Genomic DNA, 22,248 nt, shown 5'->3' with positions numbered 1-22,248 from the left:
CATATGCTGGGAGAAGATTAAAAACAAACAAAGAAACAAACACCAGTCACAAATTATGAAGCTAAGTAAGCCCTCAATTAGAAGGAGACATGACATCCACAATAGAAATGACATCAACTAACATTACATTTAGCTGATCAACATTAATTAGATCGTTAAAACATTTATTAACATTTGTTATTAATATCTTAACAACATTAAGATCATTAGGAAATTTAATGGTATGACCTCTTTATGGCTGATATTGAACAGGGCTATTTTTTTATTATCGAGATATTTGCCGATATCGACACCAGACTGAAAGCAGTTTATTTTACTTTGAAGAACATAAGAATCACCTTTTCTGGAGAACGTGATAATGAGAAAATGAGTGAGCAGAAAGTGTACAGCAAGCCACACTGGTGTGAAAGTAATCAGGCTGGTTATTTGACACATAATTTGTGTTTTGCTGCTTTCCTGCTGAGGAAAATTGGTGAAGACAGCAGCACGAAAATGGCTATCCATCTGTATGGCCCCTTTTTTATGTTCAGCTTTCTATGTCTATATTGCATATGTTGTATTTAAATCCCAGATTCACACATAAATGAGGTTTGGGGCATTTTACATAAGATGTACAACGATGTCCAAGAGGAAAACATCCCAGAGCTCCCAGAGAGCTACAGTGCTCATGAAAGTTACAAGAGACCTCTTAGAAAAAATTATGACTGAAGTGCACGTCATGCTGTGTGCATGAACCTGTGTGTATGCAGGTGTGTATTTGTAGGGAGCACCATGCTAACTGAGCCAATGTGGGGACACGAGGGGCTACAACAAAAGCATAAAACAAACTTGAGGTGTGGATAAGTGAGGAGCACAGTGAGACTGCTCCAGAGCGTGGAGAATCTGTCCCAGTTCTGCTTTGTGTTTTTCACATGGAGCTCCATGTCGTATAGCGACACCCACCACCACTACCAAGAAAGTAGGTCGAGGATGAAAGGAGAATGTGGGAGGAAGGAAAAGAGACAGAGAGTGGCAGAATAAGGGAGGATGGCAGACAGTGAATGAGTGATAATGCATGCGAGTGCAGCACGAACAGGCCCGACTCCAGCATCGCCCCTCCCCATGGCCCTTGATCAGCTCGCCCGCATCATTCTGGCACCCTTTCATCTCCTTCATGGAAAAAAAGCATTTCTGTCTGCTTCTGTGGCACAGCAGTGAAAGGACAGAGTATGACAGAGCATGCATATAAGAAAAGCAGGTCTTCAACTGTATCTACAAATAAGGCATTATTTGTTCCATTACTCTCCAAGTCTGGGACAAAAGGTATATGTACACTTATGTCCATATTTTATTGGATACATTTTTCTACTTTTGCCTCTGTTCACTGTCATAGTGAACTTTAAAGTCAACCAATCAATATTTTTTTTATTTAGAGGATAGATATAGAATACAAATATAATAATAAATAAGCCTAGAATCCATGGACATCACCAAGTGCTCTGTTTCCTCGCTTAAGATCCTCTGCCAGGCCTTTACTGCAGCCATCTTTTATTGGTGCTTGTTTACAGGTCTTTATTGCTTCAGTAACTAAAAAGCATGTCGTACTGGGTTTGAGATAAGATGACTGACTTGGCAACGGAAACTCTTGGGTTGGTTTTGTAGTATGCACTGGGTCATTATCCATTTACTGAGAAGCGCTGTCCAATCACTTTTCCAACATTTGACAGAACCTGAGCAGAGAGGATAGCCCTGTATACTTCACGATTCATCCTGCTGCTTCTATCGGCATGATCACTAAACACCAATGGCACGGTGTGATGGCTGCACTTACAGCCACACAGTGGTAATATCCACCATGTTAGTGTAGAGGCTTATAAGTAACATTGCATTCACATTTGTCTTTCTTTAAATGTAGGAATTAATTTACAGGACAATAAATAACTGGTTTTGGTTTAGAGTTAATTCACATATCCACATAACACTGCATTCTAAAATAAGTGCGCACATTTTAGTTTACACTGTTATGTATGATTAATCTTTTGTTTTCTGAGTTACCTTAGTTGCAGCTGCTCCAGTCCCTTGATTGAGGAGCCAAGAGGTGGAAAAGGGGCGGAGCGAGCTTTGATGGAAGACTGCTAATTGGTTCATCCCATAACTCGGGACCAGGGGGGGAATTGGAGTTCATTATGTTAGTTTCAGTTAGGTTTTGTGTGTTTTACCCCTCTGTATTTTTGTGGGCTGATCAGCCACTATTTAAGTTTCCCCTTTGTCTCGTTAAGTTAGGTCAGTTTGTTTGAGTTATCAGTAGTGTTGTCAATTTTGAGTAGAGTTCTGTTATTTTGACCTCTTTTATGGGCCCAAGATTTTGATTCTTTTTGCATGATTTAACCAATTGTGTTTTTTGGGTTAAATAAAAAATCATTTTTTTGGACTTTAACCTGTGCCTAAGTTTCCTTCACTGCTCGGTCCATCACACACGGTTTCGGGGCCAGCCATGCATGTCTATGCCATAGCATTGTCTCCACTAAGCCTGACAGATGATGTTTTATTCTTCCTGAGATTTCCCCTTCTACTTTTTTCTTTCCATCATTCTAGTACAAGCTAATCTTGGTACCAACTGTCCGAAGTTTTGGGGGGGGATTTTCCCCAGAACTGTGCAGGTAAAACCTTTTGAATTAAAGCGGAAAGTCTGCATTTTAGTAACATCTTGACTGTTTTATTTAACATCCACTGTGGTGGTGTAGAGAGGCAAAACAACAAGAAAGTGTGTGCTTGTCCAACAAATGCTGAATCTAACTGTAAAGGTTAGTTCTACCATGTTTTGGCGTTTTTATGCCATGGTTGATGTCCTATGTTCCCATATATGCTTCTGATATTGCATTAACTAACTAAAGAAAATATGGTATAGCATCTTACAACTTATTTGGCTCATTTAATGAACAAAGGGGCTTTCTTCACAATCACAAGATAATAAAATCACAATATGGAATCAAAAACCATGCTCAACAATGCAAGCTTCACAGCCTGTGGGCTTTGAAGTACATTTATGTAACACACTGTCTGACATGCATCTTAAAACGCCTACATCTTGGCCACAGGTAAACAACTGGCCTGATAATTATACTCCAATGTCAATAATGTGTGCATCAGGTCTGACACACTGAGCTGAAAATGAACCAAACAGAGCTTAGGCCAGTAAAACTCAAACCTTTGGAGAAACTAGAGCTGTTACAGCTGCATGTCATGTAACAGGGTACTATGTAATACACTAAGCTTGTATGTGCCATTTGTTGCCATGCCCCAAACCTTATTAATGTATGTACCAACAAGTTACCAAGGCATTTTAGAGTATACATAAATGCTTGAAGTACTTAAGAACATGCAAGCACAGAACACCACATCAGCACAAATATCCCACAATGCAAAGCAGCATGACATTGCTGGGCACTTACCCAAGCTCTCGAGATCCAACAATGATAACATTTCTTTTAAAGTATTCAGGTATACATATTTTTTAGTGTTGTTTATTGGTGCTTGGCTCTTCTCAAATGAAGTGTGGTTACCATGGAAACGTGTCACTAACTGGCAATGCTGTTCTCAGATGATGAAGTATTATAGGCTAAGCAGTTTTTCCCAAAGAAATATGCATACTACTGAAACTCCCTTAAAATTATTCCACCTTTAAAAGTGCAAAGCACAGGATTTCTGGCACATAAGAGGGACTCAAAGATTTCTGAACTGAAATCCAATCCACCCCCCCCCCCAGAAAAAGCTTTTTTAACACTTGCCTTGGGTTAAAATCTGCACATGCCCTGAACTGTTTTTTTTTCATCGGCTAATTTAGATAATGCTTTAAAATAACCGCCTGGAGACGTTTCAAGTGACAGGATGTGCTCTTTAGAAGGACTTTGGCTGAACCCCAGTCCTTGGTATAAAAGTGGATATGACTGAAGCAGATATGACAGGATGTTAAAAATCTTTAGAGCTAACACTAAATTAATTGGTTTTGTGTTGTTTAATGAACTACGATCCCAGCTAAGATCCCACTGAACACAGACTTGATATTTACCACCGCTTTACATGGTTTATATGAAAATGTGATCCAGGCAAAAGAGCAAAGAATAAAACATGCAAAGATATGGTTTATCTAGTATTGGTTCAGCATTTTGTTGCGTCATGCCTAGTTTACAGAGACAAGCAAGGCAGCGTCAAACAGTATCGGAGAGATCTGTGAAGCAAGTTACGTTTAGCCCTCGAGGTAATTTATTTTACTCTTTGTTTTTTCCAGTTGTGAGGAAGAAAACAACAGCGTGTGTGCTAAGAGAAACACATAACTTCTTATGATCAACAATCGAGCAGCAACAGAGATCACTGTAAGAAATTTCTCATTCTGGAAAAAAAGGATGAAAAGAGGTCTTCAAGTGTAGCCTGTGACATGTTAAATAGATGGTCAGCAGAAGCAAATGCTAGTGTATAACTGATGTTGCTTGGCAACGGACAAAGCAGTCATTGTGTAAAGGCACAAGATGACAAGCAGATGACTTGCTAAAGGCTACATATGTGTGACCCGGCACGGCTGCTTTTACAGTAACACTCTTGTTGACTTTTGTCTGAAGGGATTTCAGGCAGGTCTCACTCCAATCATATAGGTCTCAGAGGTTCCTTCAACGGTTTCTTTCTCTCATCCTCATCTCTCATCCTCGCTCAGTGTCATGTCCTAATTTTCATAGCTATAATTATCCCAATGTCAGATATGCTTAGAGTAGCAAAGAAACAAAAGGAAGGGTTAAAAAAAAGCTAAGATAGATTAAAAATAACAAACTAAGAGAAGAAGGGGCATTAAAGGCGTTGTTGGTATCATGACACAAAACTTCTGAGCAGCCAGCCAAGTATGCCATATGACATGCATGGTTAGTGGAGGGGCAGAAAGCGTGTGTGGAGTCATTTGTCTCTGTGACCCACCAACTGCACAGATCAGCGACTACTTCCCAGCAGCAACACCTCCAGCTCATTTGTGCATTCCAGTGAAAACAACTGACAACACTTTAGGGGGAGAAAGTTGGTGACAGGATGACAGCAGGCAGCAACAAACTCAGCATTATCAGTGGGAAGGCTCATGTCTAAAAGAAAGCCAAATGCAGGTAACATATACAATCTGTGAAACATCAGATGGAGTGGTAACAACCAAGAGATGGCAACATCAGAATTTGCACTTTTTTCTTTAATGTAGTACCTTATTATGTAACATGTGCTTTATTTGACCAGCACTTGGAATTTGAGGGTCACCTTCTCACCAGCCGAAGGACGCAGATTAAAACAGCTTTAAACTTTTCTCCTGTAGCCTTAGCATCCAGGAACATATGGCTTTAGTTTTAATGTACTATTAGCGTTCCATCAGCTTTGTGCTTATGAGCCGCCATACCTTCCACTACTTAACCACTGAGCTGTAAATAAGCAGGCAGCCAGAGAGAAGTAACCTATTTCTCCGAGTTGTCCCTGTTTTGTTTTCCTTTAAAATGTCTTAAATCTAAATTTGTCCAGCCATTAACGGCAATGTGAAAACATCATTTGAACTGTTTGGCACTCAGGCCTAAAGTTCACGCCAACTATCACACTTACAAAGCCAAAGTAAAAAGATAAGTAAAAGTAAAACAGTAACAACAATTCTCCAGTTCCTACTCATCAGGATGTACTCATCCGCCTTCTACACACACAGACACACACGGGGGCAGGGCTGATACGCACAGGCATGTTTACTGATTATCATCTTCACACTGTTCTAAAGCTCTTTCATGAGAACCCAGAATGTATGTAATAAAGTAGCTCGGGTGGCTTATACAAGTAAACAGGAAAAATGTGTAAGCAAGTGAAGAAATAAGTCAGAGGAACAAAGGAGGGTAATGTGAAAAGTGAAATTATTTGAATCTAAACGGTCAGACTACAAAAAAAATCAAACACGGACTACAATTATCTCCAACTGTGCAAATACTGTTTTGCATAGCTCAGTCCAGATGGGTACTTGTTGTGAACTAGTCAAAGAGTGAAAACTTGTTGAGACTTGATTTTCTCTCTTGTGTAATGAGGATCTCTGGAGGGTTTGCTGTGCTTATGCAGGATGAGCACGCAATGCACATTGCAGAGAAAAAAACAAAACAAAACAGAAAGCCTTGTAAATTAGGAAAGTTAAACTGAATCTGCAGTGTGGGTATACACTTCTCACCTCCAGTGCGGCCAAGACCAACCTGCACTGCGGGGTGCAGGCTGCCCTCATTGTTGAGGAGATGAGGCAGGTGGTGGTAGATATTTGGCACCTGAAGAGGTTTCCTGTTTGCTAACTCCTTCAGGAGTTTCTGTGTCTCATCTGAAAACAAGCACAGAGAAACACATTAAGTGAAGCGCTCTTCCTCATTTTCATGAAACATTTAAGGGACATGACCCAACTGTTAACACACAGATCATGTAACAATGATGGGAGATGGGAGTATGTCATCCCTTATTTTGATCGTCTTCGACAGCATATCTCTGCCATTACAATCACTTTAATGACTGAAAAAAAGCAACAGAAGCATCATCTCTTCAGAATAAATGACTTTGATGTGGATTACTGACAAAGCTGCAAATTCTCCAAATATTGCCATCTTTAAATCTAGGTTAAAGACCTACTTGTATTTTATGGCATTCTTGGGTTCATAATCTGTTGACCATGTTGTTTTACTTTGTATTTAAGCCATGATTTTTATTTGTAATCTTGTACGTTATTCACTTTTTATTCTTTTGTACAGCACCTTTGGACAGATTTCTTTCCATGTATAAATATGTTTCAAAAACAAATTTCACTTACTTATTTAACTAAATAAAATAAGCAACATGATTGGATCTCTTTGTCTGACTGCTGTCTTTCACCCACCTAGATTTTAAACCCACCTGGTGGTTTTGAGAGTTGAGTCTGTCTATCTGAATTTGATCAAGGAAAATTTGACAAATGAAGTACCTCTTAGAAAAGGTACAGCCTGATCTCAGAATATTTAACATGTTGTACTCAGTTTCTATTTTAAGTCTGATATTACTTTAGTCTAACAGCTTTCTATCAGTGAGGAAATTAAATTTCCACTAACTTATGACAGGAAACCAACACATGCCCATGAATCTAAAGTCACTTGGGGTCGAAACTGATGCTAAGCCACTCCAACAAGCTGGTTTTGCTTGGGCGTGAAGTGGCACTAACGTAAAAATTCAATATGTTCCCCATTTTTGTTCAGTCGCCATACATCGAGGTACAAAAAACAAGCAGGCACTGGTGCTTGAAACAGGTGTAACTCAGTATAAAAGTTAACAACACCAACCTGCTTAACACTAGTGATGCTGATGATTTTTTTATTTCTGGGTTTTTTTTTAGGAATCTAGCCTGAAGAGTGGAGACATTCAAAAGTCTAGAGCTAGACAAAGAAAGGTACTTTCCCACAGCACTTTCATAATAATTACACATAACATCTAAAAGAGCAGGATATTTTTAGCTTAACACGATAAGCAGAAGATGCAGAGCAGATAAAAGGTGACGCTTTATTGAAGTTTTCCAGACTTTACACACAAATGTACATCTGTTGCACGCAAATGACTGAAAGCTCAGCCGGATGTTGATGAGTAAAAACAGTTACTTCTGTTTGCACGTTTCTGTTACCTGAGAAGTTTGTGAGGGCATCTTTGCTGCTGTTAGTTTCAGCAATGGCGCGTCTGAACTGCTCGAGAATGTTGTTGAGCTCCGACGAACGCTGCAGCGTCCTGTGCTCTGCCACACGAAGGCGCTCTTTCAAAGCGTGGAACTCCCGTTGGTACGCTATCAGCTTCTCTACATGAAGGGAAAAAAATCAGGAGACATTAGCAAGTGAGAATATACAGAAATGTAATGAATTTTTCACTGAATTAATCATTACTCCTCAAGGTTGATATCTGTTACTTTACATGACATGGGATTTTAAATTAGGCTTATCGTAAATATTAACAGCACATTAACCTGAGGTTAATGTACAACTTTTAAAGGTAATAAAGATGGGGATCGAAAACCAGTTCTTGAAGAGAACCAGTTCCTAGTAATCTAATTCCTTGGAATTGTTAACCTACCCACCTATCAATCCTGCCTATCGCTTTTTGCATCCAGGACAGAAACAGCTGTTATGCTGCTAACACAACTTCCACTCTTTGAAAGCATCTGCACAGACAACATGCTAATGCTAAGCTAGGCAAGAACCCGCACTGATGTTAAAAATGAGTAAATGCAGACCCCAGGCATCAATTCCTATACCAAGGAGGTAAGCTTGTTAATAATAACTGAAAATATGTGCGTAGTTACAGACATAAAACCTTTAAATTGACCAGCTAAGACATATCTAATATGATCATTTTCCTGAATTGGCTTACCAAACAGGTTTAGAGTCGGTGCGTGTTTAAGTTTCAAGAGGAAGGAAAAAAACACCACAAAAAAAAAAAAAAAAAAAACGAGAGCAAAAACAAAATCAGGAAAAAAATCGCTTGCTCCGATGGTGCAAGGACCTAAAGAACTTGCAAAAGAACCCAGCTTTCAAATCTGTGACCAACACATGATCACGCCATTACTGGAAATACCCCCATGCTTACTCATGAAGTTTAGAGGTAATTTACTGCGAAAAGCTGAACAGAACTGTCTTTCTAATCATTCATCATGGGGCAGACTTTGAGTAGTGTGTGTAGGAGTTTGAAACAAGAAGCTGGAAAGAAAAAGGGAACAGCTGTCTGTAAGAAAAATTCTTGATACAACAGTGACAAAGCCTCAGAGTTTTAACCAGAATCTGTGTTCATGTGATCCATACCTCTGGTAAATTTCAGATTCACAAAGACATTTTACAGATGACGTATGTATGACATGATGTAATGCAGACTGACAGGTAACGCTCTTGGACTGTTGTGGTGATGACCCCTTGCATTAACAGGAAATGGTCAGGACCTGTGTCTGAAAATCTAATTCTGGGTGACTGTCAGCAGGACAGTCTGTATTTCGAGGTTTACTGTTTTTACATTATATTTTATGGGGACTGTTCTGGTTTAGATAACATTGCCATCTGCTTTTTTAGAACTAACAAAGGATTTGCATCAACATCTCTGAAAGTGATCGATCAGATCCCTTCTTGAGCCGCCCACAAACAGCACACAACAGTCCATTTGCTTTCAGAAAACAAATGAAGTTGAGTGGTGTGTAGGAAGACTTCCGAGTCCACCGCAAACTGCACTGAGACCACATTATACAGAAGTCACAGTGCAATAGCTTACTCTGCACCAGCTTGACTTTCAGGTTTCTCTCTAGCTCAAATGCCTCCTATTGTGCAATCAGACTAAAGCACAGAGTTAACCAAGTTAGTCAGTCTGCGAACACCCTTAGTTGTCTGTTGGTTGGTTAAAATCTACATTTATCCCAATCATTGCAAGTCCTATAGTTGGTATAAGCAGCAGTAAAGACTTTACTTTGTTTCAAAATTTATAAGATTACAGGGAGGCTACAAAGAAAATATCTGGCGTGTGTGTGTACCGGTTTTTCCTTTCTTGGTGGGGACCAAAAATCTAAAATTAACTATATTTGTGCCTCACGGCGACCAAAATCCAGGTCCCCACAAGTTTAAAGGCATTTTTCAGACTCAAAATGTGGTTTTGGTGTCAGGGTTACCTTTGGGTTATGGTTTAGGCATTCATTTTTGATGGTTAGGGTAAGAGGCTAGGGAAAGCATTATGTCAAAGGATAGCAACACCCAACATGTTTGTGTGTGTGCATGCGTGCGTGCGTCGTCTAGTCTCTGATCTTCTTCTTCTCATAGGTTTAGCGTGCCCTTTCAACAAAAAAGAAAACCCCTGCCTTTATCTTTCCCTTTCCATCGCTCTCTCTCACTGAGCTATTGTCCATCCACTCTGGCCTGGCTACTCTGTTGCACAGAACCATGTTGTTCCTCCTGAATGTTGATCTCTAAGACACACAGACAGATGCTGTCATTTGGTCCAATACTCCTGAATAGGGCAGCTTCAAACTAAAACAAGACTTTCATCTTCACATCAGTTCTTTGACTGGAGGACTCCAGGTCTGCTGAGGTGAAACCACACCTGTAATCCCACAGTGCAGACAAAAGATACACCAAATACCTCAGAAAGGGGGACAAGGTATGGATAAGGTTTCTATTTAACTGGATTATTCATCCACAGATGTATTAGGTGGTAAAACTATGGGTCTTTTTTTATTTGGAAGTACATTACCTAGTAGGTAATGCATAAGTACGCCAGACAGTTTTCACACAAGCCTCTTGACATTTCATTACACATCTCATTACTGTTAAAGAAAATTTAGCCCTGACTTCAAAAATGTTGCCTGATCTATAGAAAGGACTTTAATTTTTTACCGGTCAAATGGTCTACAGGGTTAATGGTTGACATACTTCACAGCCATGCTACAGAGCCTTTGGATGAAGGACGGGTGCACAAGATGCATTAAATAATTAGACCTACCTGGGGTCTGGAGTACAGCTATAAAATCTCATTATTTCTCTCTGCTCTCTAGCATCATGGGTAGTGGGGGTAGGGCTACGCTCTGCCTGAGAACTAAATAAGATCTCCTTTTTCTGTTTTCTTATTCCTGCCTCCTGTTTTGATACAATTTTTTTTTTCATATTTCAGTATCTTTTAATGGCCTTTCATTCTCTTATGCTTATCACCTCCTTCTCTCTCTATTTTCCGGTTCCCATATACGTTGTTCTCCTGTGAGATATCGTCTTGATTTGTCATCCTAGATTCCTTTGCTTGGTTTATATTATTTATTAATGAGAAATGCTGGATGAATCGTAGGTGGATGTAAATTTGGCAACTACTCCTTAAAACTAACTCAATCAAGCCCTCACATTCACAGACAGACACACAAAAAGGACCCTGTGTTAAAATGAATTAAAAGAGAAAAGACAGTTCAGACTTCAAACTTCACGCCAAAACTGACAGCGTTGCAAATTTCTACAGCCATGCTCTGTGATGAGTTGTCCTCTTAAGCCCCAAGGGTCTTTCTGCTTGAAAATGATATGCATAAAATTAATTGAGTATTTTTCAGCAAATATAAAGTGTGTAAACCATCTTGGTATCAAAGTAAAGCTAACACTTGGTGTAAGCTTCACAGCAGGTGCCATTGTGTCAAAGTAACACAATGTAAACTCAAGAAAACTACAAATGAACACATGGGCATTTACTGTGGAAAGACTGATGCTGCTGAAGTGAAACAGAGTAAAATTACAGAGGCTTTAATAATGTAAGTAGGCATTTTGCAATTTAACACCACCTGTGAAAGCTGAAATTTCTTAGGTAACAGAAAATAGCCTCTCTTTTTGGAGGCCATCTCTTTTGGATGCCAACACTATACACAACAGTAGTCTAGTGAGTAATGCTTCAAGTACGTAAACAAGCAAATACGGCAAAAATAATAATAATTTTGAGGCAGGACAGAATTCATGTTACGCTTTTTCAAATGTGAAGAGTTGGCCTCTTTTTGCTGTTGGTTCAGTGTGCTTTGGTTGGAGCGTGATGAAACCTCAGAGAGCAGCGGCATCACTTGTCTGCGTGCATGCTGTTCAGCGAACAGGGGAATCGGTGCTTTGTGTTTACACCCATTTGTGGAATTTGTTTACCTGCTACTTTAATTATTTGTTTCTTTAGCTGTGTTTGGTGGACATAGAAATGGTTTTTGGTTTGTTTGTTTGTTTGCTTGTCTTAATCAATTTTAAATCGTGCTTTTTATTTGTTTTTGTTTTTAATGTCTCTGTAAAGCACTTTGAATCACCTTGTTGTTGAATTGTGCTATATAAATAAACTTGCCTTGCCTTGCCTTGCCTTGCCTTGCCTTGCCTTGCCTTGCCTTTGTGAGCTTTAAGCTGAAATTTTGACAACTATATTTAAATAACATCCCGTTAAACCACATGGGGTTTAAGAAGTTAAGTAAAGAAAATGTCAAGCAGCAAAAATGTTAAACCTTTTTAACCAAGAAAGAGGAACATACTGTTGGTTCTGTAGGAATAACTACAGTTTAATGAACGAATATCAGTAGTTACATCAAGGTTGCAGTTCATTATATTTCTTTTTAAAAAACTCAAAACTCTCTTTTGGAAACAATGTTTAGCAGCACTTAGCGAGTCACAGTCATGACATGATAATTGTTGAATTTATTGTGACAGTGCTGTTACTTATCTTGACATCAGTAATTTAAGCATCTGACTAAATTCATGAGGAAGAGAGAGAACTCCTGCACATATCAGTTTAAGTGAGGGAAAGGATGATCTTAGCGCTGAGAAACACTTCACAAAAACCCATCCCTGAGCTCACCGCAGTGTTAAAGAGTTTTATCAGCCTGTCTATTAGCTTATCAAAAGCCCTCACAGTGATGCTGTCCTTGACCTGATTTTCCCTTGCTGATGTATGCTGCCAACAGCGAATTCAGGAGCGCTGATGAGGAGACTGTCCAGTTTATGTCCACACCAGTACGAGAACTGCAGTGCATTATATGTAGATGTACCTGTTAAAGCATATTTTTACTGTGAAAGGCACAGCAGCCCAGTTCAGCAGTTAATAACAGCAATCATGTATAAAGGAATAATCAAGAAATCCATACACAGGATAAACTCTGTGCTGATAAAAGGAGCTTTTGAAACTGTGGAAACTGACTCCGCGAAATACTGAAAGGCTTGTCGTGAATCGTTCTGCTCAAAATACAAGCTCAGCTAGAGGATGATTCTACACCAGCTGTTAAGAGGAAATTGTGTTTAAAGGGTAATTTAACACAGTTACACATGTGTGTGCAGTTAGATCCCCCCCCCCACACACACACACATACACACACACATATCACAATATCCCACTATAGTAATGGTTTGGATTTATTTTCTGCAGTCTAGAGATAACCCTTTCCAATGAAATGGAAAAAAAAATCTGGTTGTGGAGCAAAAGTACAAAAGCAGCTTCCCTGCTACTAATGTTCAAAACAAAACCATTTTTATATACAAAATCACAACCTTTACCCGACACGTCAGTACCTGAGATTGGATAACACTGACAGCTCCCTAGCACAAAGACTGTGATGACAGATTGTGTCGAGGTGCAAATAGCACAGCTAATAGTTAGATGCATGTATTGCTAGCAAGTAGGCGAAATGGGCTGCCTTCAACATGCTCTATCTAGTCACCTTCCTGGTCTAAACATGGAGTGCTGCCAGTATTGTGAACATGTCTGGCCTTGTCCAATGTTGTTAAAACGGATCCATCCATCAACCGTTTTCATTGGAACTGCTTCCTACAAAACAAAAATTCCCTTGAAAGTATAACCCTTATGAAGTTACATGCAATACAAAAACCAGTATAGCATTAGTATACAAGTGCCATACCAACCACAGAGCAGCGTACAATTATAGGCAATCCGCATATGCCACAAAACCAAGGGCAGCATCCCACAGGCCATTCAGTCTCTACACAGTTGCTAATTTACCTTAAAAGCACTTTAGCTTTCATTCATATTTTGCTATACAACCAACAACCATAACAAACTGAAGAGTCTTTAAACTTGTTTAGTTTGGGAAAAGCATGTCTACTTGCATTATGCATGTATGAAGCCCCTGCAGTGGTGCACCTGTCAACCATGTGGTTCTATACTGCAGCTGCTGTGTGCAAGACAAAGGACTTAGCCAGATCTGAACAGTGATGTGGTGGGACTCACCAGACACCCCACGACACAATATTATCACAATACTTCACTCATAATACCATAATACTGCAATTTTTAACGTTTAGCGATGCGGTGAGTTTTGCAATAACAATTATTGTAATTTATTACTTTTTATTCAACTTCAAATTATCCCCTAAAATTTAAACTGTCAACACCCGTTTTATCCAATAACATAACATTAGCCCACTTAAGTTGTTCATAAATGATGAAGTTGTAGTGGAAAACTAAACTGTCAAGGACGACAAACATTGTCACTAAAACCTGGCATCAGTTGCCATCAGTAACTGAATATGGTCAAATTGTAAATTACATGCAGTCTATGTCTGATAATACAGCAGTGTGATAAATCGTCAAAGCAAACTTAACGGCTCTCCTTCTACATGACAAATACGCATGTCAACAGGATCAAAAGATGATTTGTGTACAAACAAATGAATACCCAAATCAGTCACCCTACCTATATCTAGTTACCTGTCATGGTCCTGGGTCTGGTGACCCAGTGTTTTTGTGTTGATTATACATAGTTACTTACATAGTTACCTACATTAGGCTAAAATATAGCAGCATAAGATGCCTGGCACACCCTCTCAGGGGAGGAAACCTGACATCTGGTGATTTGCACAAGTTCAAGATATGAGCCACTGATGGCAAAGAATTTGCTTACGAGTGTGGGAAACAAGCCATGTACGAATACTAAAATGTTAGTTTGAGGACTTGGGGACAATACAGAAAACACATTTTTAAACACTTAATACAGTACTTCTGTCAATCCCATTGAAATAAAGTTAAAACTCGATACTTAAATCTCATTTTGATTGCTTTAATTCAAGTCCACTGAGGCAGATGCCATGAGAGGCAACATTACAAAATTTTGTGGCTTTGCTCAAACGCTGATTGATCCAACTGTTGGCACAACTTATGAGTATTTAGGTTTTGACCACATTCTTATTAAGCATGATATGTGGGTTGCTGGTCTGCTCTGTTTTTATATATACTAGGGTAATAACAGATCAAACAAGTGTTACTTTCAAGTGGCACTAGTTAACACCAGTTAAAACGTCTTTGGGTTAAACAGTTTGTGCACATACACACACACACACACATAGCCACACAAAAAATACTTGGCACACAAACACAAAGTTGTAATAAAGATTTTTTGCAGTATTTTTCTGACAAGAACTGCAAGTCGAGCCTTGAGTAGGCAAGTGATACTACCTGAACAGTTTTCAAATGTTAGAAGACAAAAAGAAGGCACAGCTCTAATCATTTTGGTGTGTGTGTTTTTTTAATACCACAGCCCATTTCACCTCACTAAAATGAAGTATTAAAAGAAAAAAAAAGTTGTAGGGAATTAGTATCTGAAAAAGCCAGACAAATGTTTGCCCCCTTGGCAACTTTCCCACCCATATTTTCAATTCCGCTTCCTCGCCATGGCCTCATGGTTGCTCCTGACCTCCACCCACTATTCTCCCTCCATTGTGCTAAAAGTCATGACAAACTCTGGCAGCCGGTCGTTTCTCTTAATGGAAGATTGTGCTGTCTGACAGCGTTGAACTCAGAGCACAGCCTTACTCGGCTCACTTCCACTCCTCTGCCTCCTCTTGGCTGCTGTAAGGCCACGTTCAGCCAAGGCTAGCGCTCTTTTTTGGAAACTCCACTTTCAGAGTCGTGTCCAATCAATTTTTTAATGATATCCATTGGGACTTGAAGCTTCGAGTCAATTAAAAGCTTTTTGGGGGGCTGAAAGAATATGTTGATATACAGATTAGTTGACTAACATAAAACACTCTGCTGTCTAATCAATTCATTTTTCAAGCAAATGTTTACTGGAACCTCTTCTCAAATGTTATTAAGATTCAGTGCTACAGTCGGCATGACAATAAACTGAACGAGCTTGGCACTGCAAAAGATTTAATCTGAAAACACCGCCTTTGGCAATGGTAAATGATAGTGGGTATTTTATATTATAATGCATCTGATAAAGTAGTCTGACCAGTAATCAGTGGACTACAGGGTGAAGTGGAAAGATATCAAGACGACTGTAGCAAACACTGCAGTCCTTTAAAATTACAACATTCAAAAGATCTTTTAAGTTTGAACATATTTTGTATTTTACTTCATCTAAAAATTAATCAATACAAATCAAAAAGCGAAGTAAACTTATTGATCTGGTCTGCCTGTGATAGCGGATTCCAGTCGTGCTTGAGAGGGTGAGCTCAACGCTTAAATTACAAAAGCTGAATGGCTCAACGTGTACAAAACACAACACGGCAAATTCAAGGGCAAGGAGGAAAAATCTAACTGCCTCCTTCCTTTTAACAGCAAGCCTTCTCACATCACGAATATCGTTCGAGCAAATCAAAAACATATTTTTGAAAAACATGTACGTGTATGTTATAGTTAAGGACAATCGGGGATTTGCAATATCTAAAAAATAAAACACTATGTACCTCAGAAATATAAAGGCCTGTTTTGTGAGCTTGAAAGTTAGTTGTAGGCTCAACCATTCCCCCCCCCCAAGAAACACTCAACTTTCCACAAAAAAAAGCATCTTACTGTTTCTCTGCTATGTCAGCACTATCTGCCTTTCTCTCCACAATATGAGCCCACCTCAGGCTTTTCTACTCCCTCTTTTAAGATTTAGTCTTTATACTCTTCTTCCTTCCAGGCTACTTTTGTCTGGCAGACTGCCCTACCTCACAAAGTCCAAAAGCCAAAAAGCAAACACACACAATTGCACACACAGCCAGATATCACAAAGAAGAACCAAAATGTGCAAGCAGTATCTTCTCCCAATCAAACTAATAAACTACATCGCTAGCCCACCTTATAGAATCTGCCTGCTTTTTTCTCCTTTAGCACAAACTATTTTTGTCCCATTGTGTTTGGACTGATGCAATGATGGAAGAAGTCATGCCTTTAAACAATGAGGAGGGGAGGGGAATGCACTCAGGGAAGGCAAGGAGGAAGTGACATTTCCAAAACTAAAGGGTGTTTTGTGCGTGACACTGAAGATTGAGCGAATCTGCTGAAACTATAAGCACAGAACTGGCACTATCCTAGTCTCAAAATAACAGACTAAGTCCTAAACAACTGTATCAAACACTGAGTGCTTTTAAAACATCTGCAACACATAATTTTTGTAATTTCAACTGTGTAAAAGCAGCCAAGACACTCAACTTCCTTCAAAGAGAACAACACTGATTAGGTGGTTCTGAAAGATGGCTTTTAAAGTTCCTCGTGTGATGTCTTAACACAAGGAGATTGCTGTCACATACTACAAGAATGAATAATAGGAATGAAATGCAAGACAAAGTTATAAAGACTATAAAAACCACTTGTTTTTTTCCCTCCATAGATATTCCAAACAGAATTAATTAAATCATTTACAGAGATCAGTAGGATTTTAATTTTCCTTTCTTCAAACAGTATTTAAAACTGCATTAAACTGTATAAACACCCTAAATGTAAAGTTTTTGAATACAAAGGCCCCTTGATTTGACTATGCCTGAAGGAAAAAAAAATACTAAATGGAAAAAAATGTTTAAAGCAACATGTGGGGGCAATCACAATGATGGTATCATATCTAAGTTTCATGACAAACAAGGTTGTTATTAATGTGTGTGAACTTTGCTATGGATGGAAAGGAAATGATATGTATTTGCAAAGCCTTACCCATTTATGATAACAAACGACAATGACATGCTCATTGTGAGGAAACACACAGAAATGTGGATACGCGTTTCCTCTTTGACACAAAAAGAGAGGACCTCACCATACTGTTTGAGCAACCAACTCAAAGCTCACCTATATTATTCGTCTTTATCTAGCTTGCTCTTGTTGTTTTGATCTACTTGAGATATAACCAAAGAGATAGTGGAGAGCAGCTTCTCACTAGGGAAAGAAGGAGACTGACAGAGAAGTACACATTCTGGAGAGTCATTCACCGTAGAGTGTTTGGACAGCTGACTGGCACAGTGCTCATTCACAGCAGTCAAGTGACCAGCAACAGAACAGGCTATCAGAAGCAAAGGTTAATGCAAAAAAAAAGAGGAAAAAAAAAAACAACTGATAGGTAATCTTTCTACTCCAATAAAGAAATTGCTCTTTGAGCTACAAATATTTATCTATACAACCCAGTCCACTGAAAAACACTTACTTAAAGAGGTTTTGAACATTTACATTTTTAAAATTACTCACTGCCTGAGTTCATGTTCAACACTAGAAGTGCCCACATTGGCCAGAGTTAAGAGTAAAAGCCATTTATTCCCACAGTAAGAAATAATATGATATAAAAAATATGATTAAAAAACAGAAAAGCAATCTGTGCTAAAGCATCACGTGTTAAGATAAGAAAAAGCACAGAGGCCATGAGCCAGTGAAACACAAGATAAAATACCTAAAGACACGTGTAAAAGCCACACACTAATCAGGAGAATTAATACTATGAAATGCACTATAGGAACAGATCTGATAAATATTATACAGTTAGAAAAAGGCAGCCTGAGTGATTAGATCACTTTCTAAAAATAAAAAAATCTAAGTGTACATGTAAGTGCTGTATAGCTTTTAATTACAATTTCTTTTTATTAATTCTAACTAAATAGCTTTTATCTGTCCCACTCCCACAGTTTGGTGTTTTTAACAATAGATAGAACACGAGAGACAGATGCACACAAACAACAAAGTCATGGCTAATTTTCTTTAAAATATGCCTTTTTTCCCCCTATTTCAGGATCATGTTATTGCGCTGTAGCTTAGCATATGCAGACATAAACAAAACTTCAACACAAAGACAGCATTTAGGAAAGGAATGCTCCAAATAATAAAAGCACAATCACATTAAAGGCCAATTTGCCAACAAAGCATAAAGAAGAGCTTCTTTCATATACAAAACTGCAAGCAAACACACAAACCCCAGACCACCATGGCACAAATAAAGCTTAGAAACCAACATCCGTTTACATGCACGTCTATTAGCTGGCAATCTTGTTTTTCCCAACCTTTGTTGGCACATTCCTGGCATCTTCCTGCAACCATAGATGAGTGGACCTGTGGCACTGTTGGTAGGATTGTATTTGACGCTGTGCATGAGAGGTCTTGCACATACACACTCATGCTCGTGCATGTGACAAACAAAAACAGGGAGCCACTCAGAAGAAGAAGAAAAAAAGCACAGAGGTCAAATGCTCCACAGGGATCCTTTAAGCTCTAGCATGTTGAGATCTTTCAGCTCAAAGCATTTTTCCTTAAATAGCAGCATTACTGCTTCCGTCTGTGTAGCCCTCGTCTACAAAGATGTTTTCACACTAAGAAAGTCACAAGCGCTGTAATAAAACTGATAGCAGCTGAGTTCAGGTCAGTTTCAGGATCCTTGTTTTGAGCATAGAGCTTTAAATGCCGCTACGAAGGCCGAGCTGAATACAATAAGTTAATGGTTTGTGTTTTAAGTGACACCGGTTCTTCTCCTTCTAGGACAAGGTCAAATCTATGTTATAACTCCATACTGAGCAATGTTTGGATTTCATTACCACAAGACTCTATGAAAAACAGAACTATCAGCTCAACTTGCCAGACAGGTTGCATTTTCATATCTGTATTTTTCTGTTTCATTACAGACGCTGACTGTAACAGGATATTAAGATTTTAATGTGTGAAAAAGGAACAATCACCTGAACTAACTTTGCTGAGCTTTTTTTTCTTGTTTTAATTGTATGTCTACAATTAGGGAGTGATTTTATTGTGAGTAACACAAAAGTCAAATTCCTTGCGGCTGTTTACAAGTTTCACAAATAAAGCCCAGTGTGAACACTTAGTTGTGGCAATAACAGTATAAAAAATTTCAGATTTGAGTGTTGCTGCAAGGAAGCTACAAATTCTAAAGCACACCTGGCTCACAACCAAATATTCAATTACCACAATTTCAGTGTTACAATTGAAGACTATTGGCAGCAATCACAGGTTTATCAGGCTCAAAATAGTTATTCGGGATTTTAATTATTTATATAGCACCAAATCACGGCAACGGTCGCCTCAAGTCGCTTTTCATTGTACAGTAAAAATTCTTGAATAACCAATAAAAAGTGAAACTCCAACAATCAGACAAACACCTAAATGTTCGCAGTTGGTGATAATGGGAAGGAAAAATGTCATTTTAACTAAAACTATTTTTAACTATCTAAAATAAATCTATGTATTTTTCTGTTATTTTAGCCAATTGAGAAGCAAAAAAATTATTTTAAGTTTGAACAAATTAAACCGCCCACCCCAGGTTACATTTATTTACAGTCTACCTTTGTCTTCCTAAGTTACGCCGTTGTATAATGTCCAGATACGTATTCATGCAGGGTATGACTATGTCAAATTGAAGGTGACCTTTTGGTATAAAAAGTTGTGACTTCATGATTTTATTCTGTCAGAGCACAAAGATTTAATCACTTTATCCATGCATACAAGACTATTTCTGCCAAGTTTGAGGAAATATCCTCACAGAGCAGCTGAGTTATTGTGTTCACAGGGATGAGATGTGGAGCTGGTTTGTGGACAAGTGTGAAGTCAAATTTAAAATAACAAATTTTCTCATACACTTGCTACTGGATAACTATGGTTGGACACATGCACTGTATTTTAATGGCAACCTTAATGGTTTATAAGTTGTACAGGTGAGCACATCATCTACATTGTGAGCCACAATTAAACAGTACATGTTAAGGATTTATATAAAGACCAGTAGCCAGTATTATAATTTTGTTGGCTTGTGACAACTGTCAAATTGAACAGACTGACCTGCCATAGCTTTATCCCATACAGACTTACTAACTGTATCAACAGGTGCAACATTTATGGTGGCATCATCTCATAACCTCTACCCCCACATATGCCCACTTTCATATAATCACCGGACCAGTCTGAGCCTGCTCCATTTAAAAGAAAACATTTCATCAAGCTGATAAGCTCCACGGTAATCACAACCTGAATCCCTGGTTTGGAATTTATATATGGGCTGCAATTATTTACACCCTGCTGGTAACAAGACCAAGGCCCATATTCCTGCCCACACCACACTGGAAAGTAAGCACTCAGCCATAAGCTGTGTACTGTAACACAGCCACACTTGTGTAATAAGCCCAGGCACAGATGCCTGACATGTAATGCTCAGATGAGAGTCATTAAAGACGTGTATGCAGAAATCCTAATGTTAGTGAATGGCGTAATTATCTAGAGGTTTTGCCTGGCAGGGGCAAACTAGATTATCCCTAAGTTACTGAGGATGGCTGGAAACAGCACTTTGGGTATGATTAACTGGGACAGGAGATGGGGCACAATAAAGCTTAAAACAAAAGAACTCCATCCATTTATTATAGCGATAACACGGGTTATTACGCATTACCACGTTGAAACCAGTTCCACGGGATGGATGACTTCACCTGCTGTGTCTTACGACATGCTGCTTGCTGGTCATGCTTCAGCTTTCTGCCTGCCAGCTTGTTAACCAGGCCTCGTCTAGAGACCGTCGATCCTTCTGACATTTTTTATGGGGGGTGGGGGGGATAACCGAGATGACATAAATGTCCAACTTACCTTTGCCATTCTGCCATGCTGTATACCAAGAGAGACTAAGGAAAGACGTGAAGAAGATAAGTGCAGTGGCCACAGTTCCATTTCTGAGCCTCATCTCATTTCAGCGATGCCTCTCCTCGGCTGAGTGTCGGGGACCCCGGAGCTGCCACTGCCTCCCTCCCTCCCTCCGTCTCTCTCTCTCTCTCTGGCTTCAGGATGTGGAGACGGGCGTAGGCACGGGCATAGGGTGCTTCAACCCGTAAAAACGCTCCGCTTAACGGGGAGGGTGAACACCGACTTCTGCGCACGGAAACAGGGGCGCTGCTGTAGCCCTGTCGGAGCGTCTTCTCTTTTCGTTGTTCGCGGGACTAAAAAAACATACGTGCTAACCTAGCCTATCAGTTACCAGTCAGCTGCTTTGTTTGTGAGACAATATAGCTTACATTGTGGGTTTAAAAAGAACGAACTAGTTCCCAATACAATCCATAGTGTTTTTAAAGCCAGCCGTTAAGCTACAAGTTACAAGTAGATGTCATCTCAACAGTGTGACTGCTGATCGTCCGGGATAGGCTGGTGGGTCTCTGACGGTGTCCTAAAGGCTACGCCTCGAATCACGTTGATTTCGCTTTAACGGGGAGCAGGGTTAAAACATACGCAAATAAACACGGTAGAGTGCGGCTAACTCGCTGAGCCTCTTCCACACAACAACCAAGTTTTAACCGTCACTGCTAGTCGACCCGCATACTGCGACAGAACGTCTGTTAGCTACTTAGCTGACGAGCTAACACTAAGTTGAAACCAGCCGGGTAAACTAAAGCAAAGCGGACAGGGGGCTCATTCTGCGCTGACTGTCGCGGAGGAGTTCTACACCTCAATTAACACAACCCCTAAAATTAACTAAGCGCAAATGATTTTTTTTACATATTATATAAATAAACCGGTCTTACT

The 22,248-nt window shown here is 39.3% G+C and overlaps 1 protein-coding gene across 1 annotated transcript in view; it reads right to left on the bottom strand.

Annotated features, from left to right (window-relative positions):
* The window catches only part of mgat4a (alpha-1,3-mannosyl-glycoprotein 4-beta-N-acetylglucosaminyltransferase A), a 30,737-nt gene extending 8,524 nt beyond the window's left edge, over positions 1–22,213 (bottom strand). Inside the window, exons 1-3 of the mRNA XM_063498888.1 lie at positions 21,322–22,213; positions 7,658–7,825; positions 6,200–6,340 (exon numbers count right to left, since the gene is read on the bottom strand). Of these exons, the coding sequence (XP_063354958.1) occupies positions 6,200–6,340; positions 7,658–7,825; positions 21,322–21,415 (403 nt within the window). The 5' untranslated portion in view covers positions 21,416–22,213. The remainder of the gene's footprint in view (positions 1–6,199; positions 6,341–7,657; positions 7,826–21,321) is intronic.
* Between the last annotated feature and the right edge of the window lie 35 nt (positions 22,214–22,248).

Source organism: Pelmatolapia mariae, linkage group LG16_19 (assembly GCF_036321145.2).
Source record: "Pelmatolapia mariae isolate MD_Pm_ZW linkage group LG16_19, Pm_UMD_F_2, whole genome shotgun sequence".
Taxonomy (NCBI): Eukaryota; Metazoa; Chordata; class Actinopteri; order Cichliformes; family Cichlidae; genus Pelmatolapia; species Pelmatolapia mariae.
This window is presented reverse-complemented; position numbering and strand designations above follow the sequence as displayed.